Source organism: Acanthaster planci, linkage group LG13, assembly GCF_054643075.1.
Source record: "Acanthaster planci isolate LZ-2023a linkage group LG13, COTS_SCS, whole genome shotgun sequence".
Classification (NCBI taxonomy): Eukaryota; Metazoa; Echinodermata; class Asteroidea; order Valvatida; family Acanthasteridae; genus Acanthaster; species Acanthaster planci.
The window spans coordinates 4,781,210-4,802,225 of record NC_141789.1 but is presented as its reverse complement, the minus strand read 5'-3'; the positions used below and the strand labels follow the sequence as shown (position 1 = coordinate 4,802,225).

Genomic DNA, 21,016 nt, shown 5'->3' with positions numbered 1-21,016 from the left:
AGTAAAATTGAGGGCTTCTCTCTGGAATGGCATCGGTTGTGTTTATGAAAAGGGAAATGCAGAAAATAATTTAGCATAAAACCCACCAGTGCAAAAATGCTCTGATTCACAGAATATATCTTCTTGGAACTTTCCAATGAAACAAACTGATATCAGCATATTATTCAATGAATTTTACATACAAAGACCAGTTTGCCTTGTTATTTTCTCAAGAAAGTAAAAACTTCTCTCCCTACACTGTAGAAGATACACCGTCATGGTTGTGGGTCTTATAACGCAACCCAACTGAACCTCATGATATCCTGCATGTATGATTACACCCCCTCTAATAAACACCAAACTAAAACAACATTAATGAAGACAGAGAAGTGCATCTTTAAGAGCTGTATTGAACAAGAATGAAATACATAGATCCTTCCAACTCTGACCAGATAATGATGAATTTATCCTAAACATAGGCCTATCATTATCACAAGAAATCACCAGCCTCCTGAAAAGAAATGGGAAACAGAGATGGGTACCAGGAAAAATACAAACACACCACACACAGTCGACCACCATATTAATCATTCACAAATGTTGCTATGCTCCAATGATGATGAACCAATGAAAATGGGCAATTCCATGAAAAATGTTCACTTCAGTGAAAAATTTGTTTCAAACTGCACTTAAGCTCTTGAATATTCTTAAAAAGCAATGTGTAAATTTTCATTTCCCAATAGACAAATCATTATCAAGACAAAATTTGGTATTTTTTCCACCACTGAAAGTTTTGTATAACGTTTTCAATCTTAATGCTTCAATCTAATTCATTCTTCCGCCACATGTGATGAAAATATTTCCCCAATTCACAACTAGCATATAAACTAGAATTCTGATTTCAATTCAAACAGGTTTAATTATAGAGCCACAGCACAATGCTCATTGGACTGACACTGCAGAGTCCTCAGGCGTATTACATATTAGCAACAAACTAAAGGACTGGGAAGATTGAAGTAAAGAACAATCTACGCACAAGATTGCTCTCCACTGTAAAAAACATGTCCTGTGAAAAACATTTACCAGCTAGTGTTGAAAGTGCAAAATAACCGGCCAGCCCCATACAGAATTTCTCTGATAGCTCTCACATGCTAATTTATTACATATACAGAAAGTTCTTATCTGCTACAACTGAGTAGGGGCTGCTTTAACCCCTTCGCGCCAGGACTCGGCTAGAAACACCGTAAAAATTGAGATCCTCAGCCCGCTTTTAAGCTATTATTCTCAGCCCACGCTCGAGCGAACACGGTGAAAGAAGGAAGATCGTGGCTCTTGTCTATATGGTAATTGGCCTTTGTGTGTAGCCCAGAAATGGAAAGACCAAATTTGCATCATAATCACCAGCTTCACAATAGTCCCCACTTTGGAAAGAGGCAACGGGAATGTGGAAGCGTGAGTTAGAGCCGCATGCTACCGAACAATCAGCCTTTTCACCGTGTAATTCGAAGCGTGCAGAGCACGCAGGGCCACAAACCAAGAATTTGCAGTTTGGCAGGTGGCCTTCATGGCCAAGCAAGGATGGAATTCTTGGGGTCAGTTTTCGGAAAGTAATTCCAGTAATCAAGGGGTTAATGTGCTACTGTGCTTTAACAGTTAAATGTAAACACCTTATGCACATATAAAATATGCTGTAACATGCCATGAAGGGAATCCAAATCAGCTTTATAAGTATTTTTGGGCAAGACAGAAATACAGACCTCCTTTATTTTCATGAAAAGGTAACATCGCAAAATATAAGGTTTCATAATGAGCGCATAAGAAGCCTCAAAACGCCTCCAACTCAAAGGGCCAAGAAACAAGTAGAAATAGGATCCCAAAAATCATTTCAAAAGAAATGACATCATCTCCACAACAAAATACATCAAGGAGCTGGCTGTATTTCCAAATCCTCCAACTTTGACGTACCTGTCCATTTGCTTCCGACTCTCAAAGAATGTTGCAGTCACATTATCCCCCCTGTCTCCCCAGCCACTCATCGCGACGGGACAGGCTGGCCTCAAGTTGTTATTACTTCCCTTCCTTTTTTAGTCTGATTAAAGCAAGAGTTCTGAAGAGCATTTCCCCCCATCAGCAAAGTGGCGCCACGCGACGCATGCAGATGGCCTCTGCAAACCTTTGAATGTGCTTCTGCTGAATATAGAATTTACAGAGCTATTTCCGATACTGTGTTGACCAGCGAGTGTGGTCAATGCATTTATGGTAACAGGTTGAATGTCAAATATGAAACGGGATCACATCATTATTTTGTGGGAGAGGGAGAGTTAAGTTAAAGAAAAGGACTAAAGAGCAGAGTTAAAGATGTATCTTCTGATCTCCCACACACACACACACGATTCATATTTCCATCATGTGTTTTCCTAACAGTCAAGGTTTCTAAATCAAAACTCTGCAAACAGCAAGGACAGGCACAGATTCTTGAGACTCTACATTTGCAAAATATCCACAAAGTCTGACAAATTAGTACTTTCCCTTTGAAATTTGAATCAAAGTCTTTAAAAAAAGAAAAAAGCAATGTCCCTCCAGAAGAACCTGCATACAAGTTACCACAACAGACTCCCAAATGAAAGGAAGTGAATTTCAACAAATAATGAATCTTCAGATGGTCCGTTGTGCCAAGAGTGATAGCTAGAGTGGTTAAAAGCTTTTTGATGAGAGATATCACAGGAGAACGATGTCAACAGAAAAAAAATCAAGCAAAGCAGATTACCAGGGAATGAGAAAATGTATGAGCAAAGCTCCAAGGATAAGCGAACAAAATTGAATATCACAAAAAGCTGGATCGTCCGGAATGCCTTATTTGTGCCTCATGGAGCACACAAATTTCCATTCACTGATTTTGGCAATTGTTTCAAATCTGGTGTGTTGGGGGGTTTTGGGCTTCTTCTTCGTCTCACTTAGCTCACTCACTAAGCTTAATATGGGTCTTATTTATGCTACAAGGAACATGTGAGACCTAAAATGGTCTAGCCATACAGAGCAAAGATAGGGTTAGGGAGCAAAAGGGACAAATTTAAAGCTGGGAATCGCACAAAGCTTTAAAAAAGGCCCTTGTTTCCAACTGATGTGATGTCCTTGGTACACATACATTTACGGTAGCTAAAAATGTGACTTTGGTAATAAACAAATAATAGGGCAATGGTGTGGTTTTAGAGGATTTTTTTAAGTAGACTTGATATCGCAGCAGACTAGGAACTCAAGCAAAACAGTTGAATTAAAACAAAAAAGATTTAAAAAAAAATACAACACACTCATTATGAATTGCAGTCTATATTTAATATCACCAGACAGGAATGCCAGTTTATCACCTCAGCATCAGGGCTGGCTTTTGGCAAGATTACAACACTGTATATCATTTGGAGTTAGAAAGATGCCGGTAGTCCATCACCCCTGACTGTAGTGCGGTGTCTCTTAATCCAGTTAGACCCCAGTACATTAGAAAGAGATCAGAGGGAACCTCTGACATGACACAGAATGAGCTGCCCTTCCATCACCTCAAAGTAAGAGGTGCAGGATGGAGAGCTGGCATTATCATTAATCCTACAGTTAGCGCTGGCCCAGATATACATGCGTGGCTCAGGGAGGGAGTGTTACGCATTGGCATTCTGATGGTGCTGCTTGTGTTGGAGAGGGAAAGGTAATATTGTCCGGTGTCCTCCACGGTGTGTTGGTTCAACTCCGCCAGGGGAAATCCAAACGAGAACAACACTTCATTTCAATAGATGACATCACCGAACGCCCCTCCATCCTCCCTGCATTTAACAGACTTGTTGACCCCATTTGGTGGCCTCTCCTGCTTCTCAAATCAAAATCACATACCAAGGTATCATTATTTTCAGGCCATAGGTGCCACATGGGTAATTGACAGAATCCACAAAGTATCCATAGCTCTCAAATATGCTAAGGAGGGATTAGCATGTATTGGAACAAATAGCATGATTTGAGACCTAGTTATACAAACTTATAGCAAATAAAATGTCATGGGAAATAAAGCAGCAGTTTCCAAAGTTGTCATTTCAAAACTGAAGCCCGGATATGTTATTTCTATGGGTGAAGTGTTTACTTTATTTGGCAAAGAAGGTGCCCAAGCTGTGCGTATTTGTTGGCAGTCAATGTGCTAACTCCGTAATTGCTAGAGCAAAGTGATCGCGGTAATGTGTTATACCCAGGGACGCAAACACTCTGAGCCCTCGGCTGACTTGAAACCATACTGGCACTGACACATCTGTCACCATGTATGAAATTGATAATATGACAATCAGGCTGTATCACATGACAATATCCTCAGGCTTTTTCACGAATCCGGAAAAGTTAACAAAGATAAGTGTGAATTTCGGATATTTTTTTGCAAGTGCCCTCATTACAAATATGCAATGCCATACACATGCAGGCTCATTTTGATTTATTTTTTTGGTTCCTTGTACATGTAAGTTGAAACTTTTCAGGGAAATGACAGCAATATATGAAGCATGTGGTCAGTTGCTACGCCATCCATGTTGTCATGGAAACGGGCCAAACATTTCCTTTAGTTGCAAAATGAGGATATGTACACACAACTCCGACAACACTCCTGGTCAAATTTTTCCTTCAATCAATTTTGTTTAAATGACGGTTCATTTAGACCTATTTGGATGCTAGATTCCCAAACAATTTTTAAGAATTTCACAAAACAAGTACCATACAGAAGCACAATTTCACTCCCTCTCCAAACCAAGGGCTTGTCTGAGCAGGAAAGAGTACATAAAGCAACTTGGCCATGACAAAGGAATATCACCAATTTAGAAAAAAAAGAAAAATGAAACATTAATTCTGGTCTCCCAAACTAAGACTGTTTCTGCACAAAGCTGGGCAGGCATATCAGGGATCAGTGATACATGTACTGATCAAGACACACCAGTTTCCCTCATACATGTCCCCTAGCAACAGAGTGCAGTTAAAGTGTTCTGATGACAGAAATGGTGGGGCACCAGCTGGGTAAATCTAATAAGAAGTTACTGAGATGGAAACCATGAACACTCTGGGTGCTAGTGTACTTGAAATCTTCACAAGTCCCCCCATATTAAAAAAATGAATTTATAAAATAAAAAACCCACACTCGTTAATTATGAATTAGATTTTCCCCTGTCCTCCCCCAGTAAAGAAAAAAACGTTTCAAGTTTTTAAACTATTTCAAACAAATCATTTCAGCATCCCACAATTTGGGGAATGAAAACTTGGTCTTAACAGTTCCTTTGATGAAGAATCCATGAAAGAGTAAAAACCTGCACTAAGAAGAGCCCATGATGCAATTGACATGCATGTAAAAAAACAGTGTAAACTTGTCAAATGAACTACCATATATGAGTTTTTATACGATAGTACAAAGATGTAAATGAGCCAAGGCTAGGTAACGATGGAATGCAATTAATCTTCAACTCAAGCTAAAGTACTGTTACTGTTATGCATGTAATTGCCAGGGAATTCATAATGTAAAGACCCAAATCAATTGAACTTTAGCTATGAATGCCGGGCATCACAACAACATACCATACTGTGTGCCCTAACAAGGCAGGCAGCATATGTTACTCTCAGTTGAAAATGTAGTCACCATTTTTCAAAATATTAAACCCCAGGGGATTATCAACTGAAAAAGTCTCATCACATTTAATGCAATTTACATACAATTTTGAAGCCTTGTATGGATAGACATTTTCTCCCACACTGTGATCCCTTACAAACGTACATCCCAAGCTTATTACTGGGCCTCAACCACTAGAGGATACGGTGTGCCCGGATGCCTACTTGATGCAAAAAGCCGGTCCCCTGGATTCATATCAGCTCACAGGTTGCATTATGCACAGACCCAGATACATGTCTGAATGAGACATTCACAGGGTAGAGAGGGGCCTGACTGGCCTGGTTCATGAGAGAGGGCAGAGTGGGCGATATTGAAAGTGGTCTGTCCACGATATTGTTTATTAATCATATCATTCCCAGGGTGTGATTAAAATGAGGCTGGCAATCACATTGGTGTAGGAACCATGAATGATTCATTCTGAACAGTATTAGTTTATGAATAATTAATTACCCCTAGCAGAAAAAGAGGGGTAAAAAAAGCCAATTCAATCTTTCTACAATTCCCATGGCAGTTAAGATGACAAAACAGTATCTAGGTTGATTAAACTGACTTCCGAGTTTGAAGGGAATTCTGAATGTACAAGGAGGTAGTTAATTTGTTTGTGCACTTCAAAAAATTGTCTATTTATTTCATTGTTCATTCATTCAACTGGATTGGACTGAACTGGACTGGACTAGACCAGGCAGGATTTCATTTCATTTCCATGCAATGCCTATAGAGGCCTTTCATTGTTTGACTGGCCAAAACCATAATTTGCCTTTCAACACTAATTACTACCAGTAAACCAATTTTATGGTCACAACTGTCTCCCACCACTGCCTTCATGATGAGTGTCAGAACTTAGATAATGCAGAGGGGGGTGCCTTTCATTTTCAGAAATATCTCACCGGGATCACTGGCTATAAACAAACTGATATCAAAAATTTGAAAAAAGTGATAGATGTTTCTGCAGTCCTTTGACAAGATCAGTCGCTTTGTTCCAGCAGACCGACCACCACAGGGACAGGAAGGCTAAACCTTATGACCCGCGAAACAATTAACTCAGCACAGTAAGTGAAACTTGAAATCAGAACTGACATCTTACAACTACAGAAAGAGTGCAGGTGCTTGTACTTTTATTTCATACAATGTACAATTCTAGTAAATGCGCATTTCATAATTGTAATGATTACATCACAGGTTGATGTGTTCCAGTCATAATCATTCTCTCATGGTAACCATCTTGTGTTAATGAGTCATGAGGACCTTGTCAAAAACGTATTCGGTTTTATCACTTACAAACAAGGTTTTTCAATGCAAAGAACTTTACCAGATTGGAGCTTAGTGATTGGTTTCCAATAGAGGTGATGAACAGCAGCCATCACACTCACAGGATTACAAATTTCACCACAGCAATATACACTACATGCAGGTGATAAAATAGTAGATTAAAACACAGCAAGTCAAAATTATTCTCGTCTACAAATCTGATCAATTAAACCCAAAAGACATATCATAAATGTGATGTCAAGCATCAAATTTTTTTTTTTTAAATTAAGCTCTTTATGGCCTTTTGATTGACCACTATGTAATAACATATGTGGCTAGTGTGTGTAATTGCACCACAGCAATTTTCTACATCGCACAGAACATATTTGGAGAAATGTAGTCGGTTCTGAGCAGGATCTTGTGCATGTGAAAAATGCTCAAACACCACAACAGGGTCATAACAGGGCCTTGTATGAATATTATCCGTATTTTATAAGTCAAAAGTTACTCAAACAAACAATGCAGAAATTACGCACATGAAAACTGCATATCTGTTTTACTAAGCTTCTTGCATTACCGTTCTGCAGACTAGTGCCAAGCCTCACTGCAGTCTAGGAAATCACTACACCATTTCGTTTCAACACCAGCATGGCAGACCTCGAGGAGCTATTGGTGATGATGAACAGTGATCTAACGAGGCACAGCTGGATCACTGAAGACACGTTTGGGAACCTTAAGTCTGTAAGTCGGTCAAAAAGGTAAAGTCCTCCTCATTGGGCCTGGGTATAATCTTAAACCTTTTGTAAGGACTGAGGATATTCTAGCTCGCTGGAGGGGAATGAGAAATTCTTGCCAACAGCAGATAACATCAGATATGGGATTTTCATGTTGTCTTTGATTGTTGGCTATGACATTCAAGAACCTGTGTGAATAGCACGACTCCATGTTGCCACTGAACTTATAATTATCCTCCTCAAGGTTGAATGTCTCATACAGACCAAATGTTAAAGTTGAATTGGACAAATCAGTTCCTTTTAAACTGATTGAAATGTTAAACTCGAGGGTGAGGTGAAGATTTTAAATTACTCTTCGGACAAGCGGCCATCAGTGCCCATTGTGTAGCATGTAATTGGCATGGCATGTGACACAGTCAGTGGCAGAATGTGTTGGGACTTGGCTGCATTGCTGGTCTCACACACTGTGGCCTTCTGGCCTGCGGCACAAGCCTCATCAACCCACCGTCCATTGAAATAAAGCACAGCACAGTCCTGGTTGATGCCGAGAGCCAACTCGTTTGGCTCGCCGGAACCCCACCTTTCAAACTGCATCTCCTGGCCGTTAACGGATCCCCTGTAACAAATCCATTTCCCTTCCACGTTGATGTCACTGCATCCAAGCCAAATGTGAGTCATCTGCCAAGACTGCATTTCCTGTTCCAGAAATGCATTCTCTTCTTCCGACTCAATCACCAGGAGGTTTCCATGCTGCCCTTCGCAGTATGTTTTAGCATCTTGCCATGATGCATGGTTGTAAGTGAAGAGGTAGCAAGATTGCCCATGCTCAAGCCAGTTTGGGGGACAGACTGCATTCACACGAAGAATCAGCCCAATTAGGGGGACAAAATGAGTCAGTTTTAACAACGCTGCCATCTATACTACCATGAGTTTACTTTAGAGTAAAGTCAAGGGTTTGAACTCTGCATGCATAGAGAAAACCCAAAGGACAAATGTTGCCTCGTTAGAAGCAATTAACAAGGGCTTCAAGTCTAAACTGTTGTTCACTGCAAACTCTGTGCCTCCATCTGGAAGTTACAGCTCCAGTCTTTAATACATTTACTCTCAAGTCCTTCACAACTGGCACTGAAAAATGCTCTGCCAAAGCCAAAACACAACGAGACACTTGTTGAAGGTCTGCATCGTTCATTCTCAGTAATGTGAAATAAAATGGCTCAAGTAAAATGTGTGAAATGAACTGAAAAGGTTACTATGGCAGATGATTGATCTAAAAAGCGAATCATTACTTTTGTCAGCAATTTGCATTCACTGACACCATCAGAGGCAAATAAGTGCCACCAGGTAGTGACTGATGCCTGAGTATACTGCTCAAGCAATAAAAATAATGACCGATTCTAGCTTTATACAATTATTAAAATGGTCATTGCTATAGACAACTGCCTCAGGCATTTAAATTACCGTGAAGATAGACGCCAATAGATGCAAATCCCCCCCCCCACACACAATAATTTTGGATTGCCCTTTTCCTTTTAATGGGCTTGCCATAATGGAGTACATGTATTCTGCAGTAAGCCAAGGTCTACAGTATTTGTAAACTAAGGTTCATCACACAAATAATTTGTCAATCCCTTAGCCTATTCTTATGACCATGTGAGAAACAGAATCATATACTGACTCTAGGTATGGTTTGATCCAGCTATTTAATAGCATCTCATACTTTCTTAATTTTACCAGTTTCAACATTTAAGGTTCAACAACATTTATTTCAACATTGCCCTTGAAGGAGCCACAGGTAATACAATTAAATTATGATGAAGGACAAATAATATTGACACTCAGTGAACACAAAAACAGAGGGCAACATTAAGGTACGTAGGTGACGCTAAAAGCTTTTGTGCCCCGACCTCGGATTGACAAGGACAAGGACTATACAGAACATTAGATATACAGGAATGAGACAAGCCTGACTTAGCCATGGCTGAATCCATCTGTCTGATGGGTACATTGTACAATAATTAGGTGACATCACAAATTTTCCAAATATGTAGTAAGTAGTCACGTTGAAACAGTCACAAAATCACATTGAAATTGGAGGATTTAGGACTGTTAGGCTTTTGCCTTTTGACAAAAGCGAAACTTTGTAAAAACTTTGCAGAAAGGTCAGGACATAATTGTACAGAAAACTTTTTGCCATCTTTGAGAGCTTTTATCACTTTGACTGTGATGTATCATACACAAAGCCTACAGAAGCACAATTTTAGTAATGCAGCATTGAAGAGGTAACCATGGTGATGGAAAACATGTTGCATACACACTGCTCATCACAAATTCGTTGCACAAACGATGGATTGTTTTCAAACGCCCACAGCAACTTCCCCCCACAGCTATGAATCTGATCTTTTCTTCTTTCAGCCATAATTGGTCTAGATACTTTGCCTGTCAGTAACAACCACTAGGAATAATGGCTGCAATATCCTTCCAGGCATACTGTACTGTGACAGAGAAGGATGTAAGCACACCATCCAGCCTACACGTGTAGTCATAGCTGTAGACCACAACCCCATTGGCAGGTTTTCTTCATTATCATTAAAAAAAAAAAGTGACATTGATTCTCAGTTCCTTTAGGTTTCATCAATGGCATCATGACCACACACAGCTCTCTCACACAAGTAGGCGTACGGCCATCTTGTAAGCCCACAAAACCTACCATCCTACAAAACACACAGCAAAGATACTCAATCAAAATTCTCTGTCGTTCTTTCAGAGCAATGAGTTGTTTTTTTTTCCTCCATGGAGTGTGTTTGCACGTGCTCACATAACTGTAAGACCTCCCACTGCCTGATCAATTACCATCTAGTAGGGATGAAGGAACACGGGCGATAAAGTAGTGCAGCATTACTGAAATGAAAACACTTCAGGGCAAACAATTGAAGCGCACGCAGGTTCAAGAAATCCAGCGCAAAAAACAAGTACATGTCCAAATGGTTATATTCACCCAAAAAAGTGGACAGATTACATTTTATCGCTTGGAGTGGGATGGCCGAGGGTATGGATGGGGACATACTATAGTATCAGAAAAATGTTTTGCTAAAGATTGAGAAGCTCCGACAATACAGTTATCGAGCCGTACAAAAATTTTTTCCTACAATTTTATAAAAGGGTGTAGGCATAAAGACACAAAATAACATTTGTTTAATTAGGAAACTGAAATTTATTTTTTAGGAATTTGTTCAATAACAATACACAAAAAAATCAAGTACAATATAATATGTTTAGAGTAAATTCTTTCAGATTAATATTGAATTCAACAAGATGCAGAATTTTTTAAAGCTTCATGTCTTTCAAACATCGCAAGAGGTTTACAGGTTTACTGTTAAACCATTTTCAGGCAGTGGTGGATATCTAAAAATATGTAGGGCTTTCTCTGGAGTAATTAGTGGAGACTATTAAATATGACTAAATACCATTTTCAAACTCAACCATGAATTATTTTGAATAGATGCACAGAAGAGAACAGAATCAAACAAGAAATACAAAGAACAAAAATGACCTGTTGATGGCAATTTCAAGTGATAATCAAATTATTTGGAATATATATCAGATACAATGTGAGAATGACTACTATTTTAAATTAATCAAGAATGAATTCTGTTTGTCACCAAAATTTTTCATACACTGAAATTAATCAGTGTTAAAACAAAAGGCTCTTTTACGCAAACAAATACTGCAAAGCAACAATGTACAAAATAATCCCACAAGTCCATTTTAATGCGCAGCTGTTTAGCATAACCAACAAGTACCACTTGCAGGCTAATTCCCTGAAAACAACAGCAATGTGCCAGCTACCTTACATGTGTGTGTGTGTGGTTTTTTGTTGTGTTGACACATCCTGGATTTCTAAGGAACTGCACTAGCCCATGTAGTTGGCATCTTTAGATCCCATCAATTTCAAGCTACAGAATGATATGTGATTTTTGAATGCTAATGCTAATAATTTAAGAATATGACCACTGATGGACCAATGACGTATTAATGATGGCCTTTAGTGGTATATATGCTACAATCCCCCTAACTACGACTACCTAGGAATTAAATGTCACTTTTTTCATAATTTATGGGAGCGATACCGATCATTCAAATGGACTGCAGCCAAGTCTTTGGTGCATGTGTGTAGACACTGGCTTGGGACATGAATTCAATGATTGTGTTTAGTCTGATCAGTGACGTCCTGAGAAAATATCAATTTCCTAAACAAACACGACAAGGCAATTCAGACTGCTAGTTGGCCAAGGAAGGTCCTCTAAGAGAGGTCAATACTGCATACCTATGCGCCATTCTTGAGTTACTGGAAGTAAACAGTTGCATCAAAGAATATGGATAATTTTCAGTAAGTTAAACCTGTTTTTTTGTCAAGCCTTCTGCGAGCTGTCTTGGATTAAAGAGGTCTTCCTACTTTAAGAGTAGAGTACTTTCTGAACTCACACTCAACAGAATCCCAAAGTAACCATGTACATGAGCAATATTTATTTTTCTGAACTTCTAACTTAATGTGACCAATTTTTCCAGTTAAAGTGTCTGACTGCATTATAAAGAGTAAAGGAAGCTCAACATTTCGATGCATTATTTACTTTGATACTGGTGTCCTGCTGATTGTGAACATTTCACAGTAAACAAAAGTTGAGGATTCCTAGTGTAATGTAAAGACTCTGCAAGATTGTTTTAAAGGGTAGCTGCGATCAACGGTTTTGATTACAAAACTGTAAAATGCACCTTTGGGTCTCAGTTAACCTTATTTTCAACTTTGGTTTCACTATTTCAAAGGGTATTTTAATGCCTTTTTGGTTATATGCTAATGAGCATTTCCATATTCATGAGCAAAACTGTGATGTCATCTCAGGAAAAAGCCTCAATGTTACATAGATTTGTACACAAAAAAGTCCTGCATTTTTCCAGATTTTCCTGGACTAAGTTTTCTCTTCTTTGATGATTCCTTGTTGTTATGTGCAGTGAATCACTTTAATGAGGGGCCCCTTTTCAACATCTTTGTCTTACACTCTCGTAGCTTCTCCCTTTGCTGAAAGGAAAGACAGGACAAGGGCATTTCAATCAGGCCAGCCCAGCTCCAACTTCCCTTGGAGAAGAAAAGCCCACAGGATGTTGATTTCACGAGCAATGGTGACTCTCGGTCTGCCATGTCACGTCTTCGCAAGATCCTGTTGTTCGTTCCCCACAGGAACTGGCCTGAACGTGCTGAGCATGTTCAAATTCTGATGCTAATACCTCCAGGAGCATGCTGGACCATGCAAACAGGTGGATCCCACTGAAAGCATCACTTTTTTTCCCCCTGCCATGACTAAAGGCTTTAATTCGTACCAAGTTGCATCGTTTTTTTCCTTTGTTTCTTTCTTTTGACATTTGGCCAGCAAGGCCAGGAAAAAAATTGGAGTGGTGGGGCTGACTGAGCAAACCCTACTGACTAAAGTCTATGCATTTGCCAGTGAAAAATTAATCTTGACATCAGAGTCAGAGTTAACCAAGGGATGAGGTTGCATGCTGCCGGTTGACCGAGGGCGCTGTTAAGTGCAAACTATAGAAGTCCAGAGCAAAGAGTAATTACAGGCCTACTTCATCTTTCATAAGGCACTGACTTGGAAGCAAGTGTTTTAGAGGATGGGGTGGAGCTGAAGTTATTTTAAAAACATGAAGCATAATCCAATATGTTGCTACTTTGATGAAAGAGCATTCAACTGTGAAATGAAGTCATATTTTCTTTATTTCTAAGTTTGGAGATCGCTACAAAGAATGGTTTATTAGGCCTGTTTGATATCCATTTTTTTTGGAAACCGATATATCGTGAAAACATATCGCGATATTCAATATTATCGTGATGATGTCTTCTTTATTTGTGTGTTTTTCACGTATGCAATTGCTGCCTCACAAGGTTTGCGTAAAACAAAGTCCAATCACACGGTCCAATCCCCAACGACGCCAATCCCTGATGTATGCACTGGCCTAAACGTTCCTTTTCATTGGACGAACCCAAATGGAATTCATTTCCCATTTATTTTCTAATACCCTGGACCCAAAAGAAAACGACATTGAATATTTTTAATAGTGAAAACGGTTAATCATTGTAAACTTTGAAGTATCTTTCACACAAGAAAATAAAAACAACAAAATTACAGTATTGCGCCTTGCACCATCCTCCATCGCTGGTTACCAAGTAAATTACCAATGCGCGTCCATGTGCATGCTCCTCATATGTGCCCATGAGAATCTCAAATGCAACTGGGTGTTTAAAACGAATGGGCGGTACAAGCTAGGAGCAGCAACAGGTAACTGTCATGTGGTACATTAAACGGAGCCGTCTACCGGGCAATCCAAGAGATGTAAAATGAGCCAAGAATTGCCTTATTTCAGTGGAATTCAGGAAAAGACATTTTTACTGTAGATCTTTGGGAATTTGCATCATTGGAAACATACAGACCACTGTGGCTCCGGGCGGCTTTCTCTTTCCAGGTGGTAATGCGGAACCGGATGAACTTCACCATATCCAGTATTTTACATGTATTTGATTATGACTGTATGTGCCAAAAGTCATCTTTTCCCAAATTTCGTGTCATTGTTACTTTGTTCCAAGTTTATTGTTTGAATTTTTGGAAATAATGTTCGTCAAACTGCTTACAATGTTTTCGTTAATGATAAAAGAGCGATTTGAGTGATAACTATGACAGTTCTGGATACTGAAAAATACAGGAACACTGTGATTAAGCTTTCAGTAGCACATCAGTACGGGTATTGATACAGCTTGGATCCTGGGTCAATGGTTCCCTTGAGAGTGCACTTATGGTGCTGATCAGCGACTTGGTACCCTGGACTGCACGTTCATGTACGTTCTTGTCGAACTCCCGGAAAACTGCTGGACGAATGTCATTCAGTTAATCTTCCACTCGCGGTGGAAATAAAAAGGCTAGATTTTAGGACTAAGAATAAAGAATTAAGGGATTAAGGCCCGATTTGATATTTGATGAGAAAAAAAATCATGATTTCAATAATTGTCGTGATATTCAACATGCCTATGATTTTTATTATTATGGAAACATAAACTGAAATCAACAGACAGGCTCAAATAATACAATATTCGAGAATTTATTCCACAACTGCTTCTAGAAATCAAAATATCCAACAAAGAAAATCTTATTGTAGTCCAGTCATTATCTCCGTCTGGCATCCCATCTTGAAAGTGAAGTTACATCTCAATCAATGCATTAAGGTCACATTGACCTTTCCAAGGGTCACACATTGATACTGCATCTTCTTTAAGCAAGCTTCAGTCTGAGCACAACCTAAATATCTCATACCGACCACAAACCTCACTGTGGCCAGAAACTTTTGCAGGAAGTCAATGTTTAAACTTGTACCCACCACGCACCATGTAACCATCAAAACGCACCGCGTATTTGATGCATAGGCCAATGTGACAACTGGAAGGAAGGACTGGCATCGTACAGAACTGCTGACATTATTCTGTCGACTTTCAGGGCTTCGCCCGTTCTTGCACAGGTATATGACACAAGACCAGATCTCCAGTACCGGCACATGAGAGAATTATTGTGGTAAACAGTAAACAATGCTCTCTTGGAGGCAAGGCGGACCAATCCTTTGTAGAATAAGGTCACGTGTTCAGTTCAATTTGGAAACCCGTCAGAAAAGTTTAACCAGATAATTTGTCCTCAAAAATCTCTAATCATAATTACAAGTTATCCAACCTCAGAACCAAACAATCATCAAATATCAGCCCTTCCGTATCCATTCCCCCATGGACAACACAGACGACACAGTTACCTTGGCTATTCCCGGAAGGACTTGCAACAGCAACGGCACCCTCGTCTGGTGAAGCGGCGCCAACCTCAGCACCTGCAGTTGAGCCACAGGCGCCCTCTGCTGGCAAGACCCTATCTAGCTCACACTCTCCTTCAGGGTTTTCTGTGTCTCCCGAGGCACCAAGCGGTTTGGTCACGGCGCCCTCCAGAGACTTGCTGGACTCTGGCACTTCTCCGTCGCCCGTTTCACTTTTCAGTCTGTCGTTGTCCTCCATGCCGCATTTCAGATCCCCACCCAGAACAGTGGCCAGCTTTTGTGCAGCTTCCAACGAGGCAGAGCTGGTATCGTCTCTGTCAACAACATCATAATAAAGTCTGGCTGTGCAGACTGCAAAATCTAGCCTGCAGGCAGGAGGTGCACCGTCTATCTTCACTCGTTGCCATCTTAAATTGGCTGCAAGAAGATAACAAGCAAATTCAGTTAGCTGTTCCAGTGAAGATGCATCGCAAAAGAGCAGCGTTTGCAGGGGGAGTAAAAAGCATGGCTTTAGAATCTCTCTTCTTACTATGACAATCCCTCATTACTGCAGACAGGGCACATTCAATCTTGGCACTGCTCCTCCAACATGTTGATTCAACTTCCCCTTACTATATGAAGGTGATTAAATCACATGCATGGAAAAGCAGGATGTCCAAAACTTGTTCAGACTGGATAACAAATGAGGAACTAATACCAACCAGAATATTTCAGCACTTGTGTCCCTAAGCAAGATATTTTGCTGCAATTGCCGAGGGGAATCACTAGATTTTGCACATGGTTGATCTTGCCAAACAGTTGCAACTAGGCAGTTACTCTTTTTGTTCCCTGCATGTACCCAACGGAGATGAGATTTCAAGAATGAATGTTGCAGACAGGGAAATGTTTCCACAGGGAAATGAAGTACCTTAAAATTTTGGTGCTATAATATAAAAATTTTCATACAAACGGCTGTTGTTATATTTCTTATTTCTACACCAAGTGACCCTTACATGTATTAAAAACATAAGTTGTGTCTAACGCTCCATTTGGTGTCATACCACCAAATATGAACATCTTGTCGCCCACGGCAACAGCTCCATGGGCAGTGCAGCCAACGGGTATATCACCTTTGCAGCGCACTTGTTTCCAGGTCAAAGTTTCTACGAAAAAAACAAGAAAAGAAATGGGTTGATGATGGGGAAAAGCAATTGGGTTCTGAGATATCTTGGTTTGTTTTAAACCAGCTGTAGACTGACTACAACCCACATTCTGTGACTGTTGACCTCATATTGACCAATGTGAGGATTTTTTATTACTTATCTCTGCAGCAACAACTACGGCCAAGCTTCAACATGCATAAACTTCAAAGTCACCAGGTAAAAATGCTGAATCTGTTTTGAATCTAATGTAAACATTTTCAAAATGTTGTTACTGTAATTCAGGAAGCCACAGACCACAAATGTCAGTGTAGGCAAAACTCTGAGGGGTCTGTGTACAAAATATATACTGACCCCCTTCCATTCATTTGCAGGTGATACTCCAAAACATTCCTCGTTTTACATTATTTGAATGCAGAATGCAACAGATTTTTACCAAATAATGTGCCCAGAATTGAGATTTCCTGAGCATTTCCCTATTTCTCGAAGGGGAGTAAATTTCTCCAGGAAATTTCAAAGCTATACCTTTTATTTCTTTTCAATGAAACTTCGTGACACGAAAAGTTGAAATCTGCTCAAAGAAAACTGCACGGAATGTCCTATTTATTCCTTGCACAACTTTTCCCTTGAAAGTGACAAAGAGAGAGGCCAGGCAAAATTTGAATGGCCCTGGGAAAGTTTGAGCGACAACCAATTTTGTTGACCACTGGTCGATTTTCCCTGGTAACCTGCACACAAAATTTATCCTGGGTATCAGGCAATACCAATCAGTGGTTAAGAAATGGCTCAAATTTCCCACTAGTGCCTCTTGTCTTGAGCCGCTTTGGATTCACTAAATTACTTGCATCTACTTACTTCCACGTGTGCACAAACTACATTGCACATATATGCAGTGTGTCATGAGGGGCAGATAACATGCTCATGCTCGGAACCATTACATAACTTCTAGGAAAAGTGTAAGGAGATGTTTTCTACAGTTGACAAATCAAGCACATAAGCACATTCTAGTACACATGATCTCCCGCATACTAACTCGTGTCAAACTCATGCAGGTCATTCAAAAAGATCTCCCGGGCCATTCCTCCGTGCAAGTATATCTTAGTTCCCACGGCAACCATCACATGACCATGGCGGCAAGATGGCTTTTTACCTTTGACCTCTGGACATGTCCATGTCACGCTCTCTGTAAATTGAAAAGAAAGGGCTTAAAGTAAAATGCCTCAGGAGCAGCCAAATAAATTTGATTTTAAATTTATGACTGAATTTAATCAAGGCATTCACACCTGCATCAAAGACATACAGCTGTCTGTCACTCACAGGCTCCGCGCCCTGGTGCCCACCACCAAACACGTACAGTTTGTCACCCAGTGAGGCACAGTTTCGACATGTCCGTGGGGAAGGTGGGGTACCAGTGACAGTCACAGTGTTCCACTTTCCAGCATCTGAACAGAAATGAGACATGAAACCCACGATGACAGAAAAGGATTATTTCAGGAACTGCACCAATTATGGTTTCCTCTCAGGGATATTTGTAAGTATCTGAGAACAATTTTTGATACCCACCTTAATTTCTGTAAAAATAGGAATGGTATTGGTATTACTATAAAACATTTATTAAAATTATTCCATTTGTCCTACCACAGGAAGGAAGTATAACCTGCACCTTCCAAAGATCTCTCCTCATAGCTCCAAGGCTCTCAATGAAATCAGAAACATTTTGTGCTCAATTGACAATGCATAAAAAGCCCTTTTTCAGAACAAATATCCATGACTGCTGACTCAACAATAAGCCCAATGTTTAAAATTAAATATCATTCACCATGAACTTTGGCTAAAAATTTTCCCAAATCCTCCATTTCGCAAGAACCAACAGCACAATTTTTTAACACGAACTCTCATGAGGGAACAAGCCAACATAATCCTCTAAAAATTCCAAGTGGATTTAGCTGAATCTGAATGATTTGAGAGCTTTTTTTAACAGTGCAGTGGAAAGCACTAAAAATTGGATGGGTTGATTCAACACATAAACAGTTATATTCTCATTACATTTCTTGTGGGCAAAATCCACAATTTCTGATTGCTATTATGTAGTCAAACAGGACACAACTAGTTATAACATTCATCAGAGTTATTCCTGAATGTACTGAAGAACTTTCTGAATATTCCTGGCAGTGACTAACTCCAGTGAAACCACAGCCATTCTCCTCCCTCGCAACTTTGGGATTAGTCACAGTAAATTGGCTCTGTGAAGTCATCCCTAGAGAAAAGTACAGCTATTATTAAGGTGCAGATAGCTTAAGTTTATAAAGGAAGTTATTGTACTTGGCAAAGACAAGTTTGGCCCAAAGACGTAATGCTAGATTTACCTACGTCCAGCACCTGAAGGTCATTCATGTTTCTACCTTGGTCAGCACCACCAAACACAAATATCTTGTTTGGTTGACTGACCGGCTGGAAAACAGCATGTTCATAGCGAGGTCTCAGGCCACTGTAGTCTGGCGTTGTCCACTGGTACGAGTCTGCTAAAAAAAAAGAATCTTGATGAAAACTTGAATTGGCTCATTAAGAGTAAATAAAAATCAAGGGTTCCAGGCCAGTAAATAGGCTCAACATTAGCTACGCTGGCCCATTCACAGTTTGCAAAGTTTTGAGCAATAAATAGCTAATTAAGCCTAGAAATGGATCCAGGGTTCCAGCACTTTTGGCAGGATATCTGCTCCTGCTGGCAACCTTACCCTACCCTCTTTGTATATAAATACAAATACTGGCAATCTTTAAAAACTTTCTTTCAGTCCAAAATTAACCTTTGCACCTTGGACAATCTTGTTTTCGTACATCAATGCTTTTTTAAAAATCATTTGTAGGGAGGACAGTGTAAGATGTGTAACTCTTGCAATTTTTTGGTAGCTGAAGGGGAGCTAGTTCTCTGCTGTTACAACAGCCTGATACAGTTAGCTCCATCCACTGTGCACGTAGGTAATTTGCGTGTGCTCTCCAATGACACACGTGCGCTCTCCAATGACACATGCATGTTGGAGCCACGCGTATTAATTGTGCCAATCATGCCTGTATGTATGTAAGATGTTGGTGAACACGTGGTGGACCTAACTTACAGCTGTGATTGGTCAAAAGACCATGAAATGGTGCTTAATGGATCAGAGAGGAATCATAACGGTAAGATTGTCGGAATGTTAGCTCCACTTACCCAGGTCCAGCAGATATGTCTCTGCATATGCCCCGCTTGGGTCAGCACCTCCAATCACAACCAGTCTGCCTTTGTCAGCTGCCGTCTTGCCCGGCAGGTAGCTGCAGGTGTGGCCCACCCTGACAGAGGGGTGTAGCCCCATGGACGAGATGACATACCACAGGCCAGACTGGGGGCAGTCACCTGGCCCAAGAACTGGATTTAGCTCCATTGCTCAACCTGAGGATGTGCAGCAGACATACACTACTAATATTCGACAATTATTATTGACTGCTGTGATGAGGGAAATGATGATAATCTAAACTGCTGCTAAAGTTTTGGAAGAGCCCATTGGCATATGTAGTATATTATCGCTCAGTCCGTGTATTAGATATGTCTTGACATGGAACAGCCGTCAAGACGATGAGGGGTCAAGTGACGTAATGTTCAACGGTCTTATTTTAAAGATGGCGACAGTGAGAACGAGTCCGTGAGATTGAATGGGTGAAGGCAAAAAGACAGGAAAAAACCAGGACAACATGAGTAAAATCATTCAATAAATGGCCCTAAGAAAGCGGAGAGGCTAAGGATCATCTCTGTGTACAAAAGAAATTAAATTGCGCTCACGGTGATAAGTGGGTGCGCCGAAAATTTCAGTACGCCAACACGAAATTGCATATACGGATGTGTGGCTGAGGATGGAGCGGGAGTGAGACTCCGTGCCACACTAGTGGGGCTAGGGTCCGACAGCGGGGCGGACGTCGGATCTCGGGCCACAGTACTAATGGGGTAAGGTCCGAAGTCCGCCCGTTCGTGGGAGCAGGCCGGACGTCGGACCCCACAGTTCTGGGATAAGACATTATTACCTGGTTCTGTCGCTGTATAAGCTGTGTTGAATATTTTCTGAACAAAGCACAGGCAGCCAGCACTTACCGATTCGGGAAACAGAAAGCAAAAAAAAAGCCGTTGGAAATAAAAGCACTAAACTCGTGCGTGCGTGCTTTGCCGAGCAACAGTGGTGTTCGGTTCCCTTCTTCACACGTTTCTTGAAGGACGACTTTTTTCTAAGATTGGGACCAGACTATTTTTATTTTGTGCATCAACACCGAACTTTCTTTTATAGAATAGCAATTCTATTCCACCCTTGATTAAATTTCTTTGTCATATTTTTAAAGCCTAAATTTATTCAGAATCTTCA

General features: G+C 40.3%; 1 protein-coding gene across 5 annotated transcripts in view; it reads right to left on the bottom strand.

Annotated features, from left to right (window-relative positions):
- Positions 1 to 14,768: 14,768 nt before the first annotated feature.
- LOC110981252 (uncharacterized) overlaps positions 14,769 to 21,016 on the bottom strand; it is a 36,119-nt gene continuing 29,871 nt past the window's right edge. For 2 of the 5 annotated variants that reach the window (XM_087144715.1, XM_022238666.2), the window contains exons 2-7: positions 19,840 to 20,058; positions 19,001 to 19,153; positions 17,918 to 18,076; positions 17,668 to 17,817; positions 16,488 to 16,637; positions 14,769 to 15,912 (exon numbers count right to left, since the gene is read on the bottom strand). In XM_087144715.1, coding sequence (XP_087000841.1) covers positions 15,389 to 15,912; positions 16,488 to 16,637; positions 17,668 to 17,817; positions 17,918 to 18,076; positions 19,001 to 19,153; positions 19,840 to 20,050 — 1,347 coding nt within the window. In that variant the 5' untranslated portion in view covers positions 20,051 to 20,058 and the 3' untranslated portion in view covers positions 14,769 to 15,388. Of the gene's footprint in view, positions 15,913 to 16,487; positions 16,638 to 17,667; positions 17,818 to 17,917; positions 18,077 to 19,000; positions 19,154 to 19,839; positions 20,067 to 20,684; positions 20,992 to 21,016 lie in introns of those variants that run through there. The other 3 variants (XM_022238665.2, XM_022238660.2, XM_022238661.2) reach the window with 3 other exon arrangements.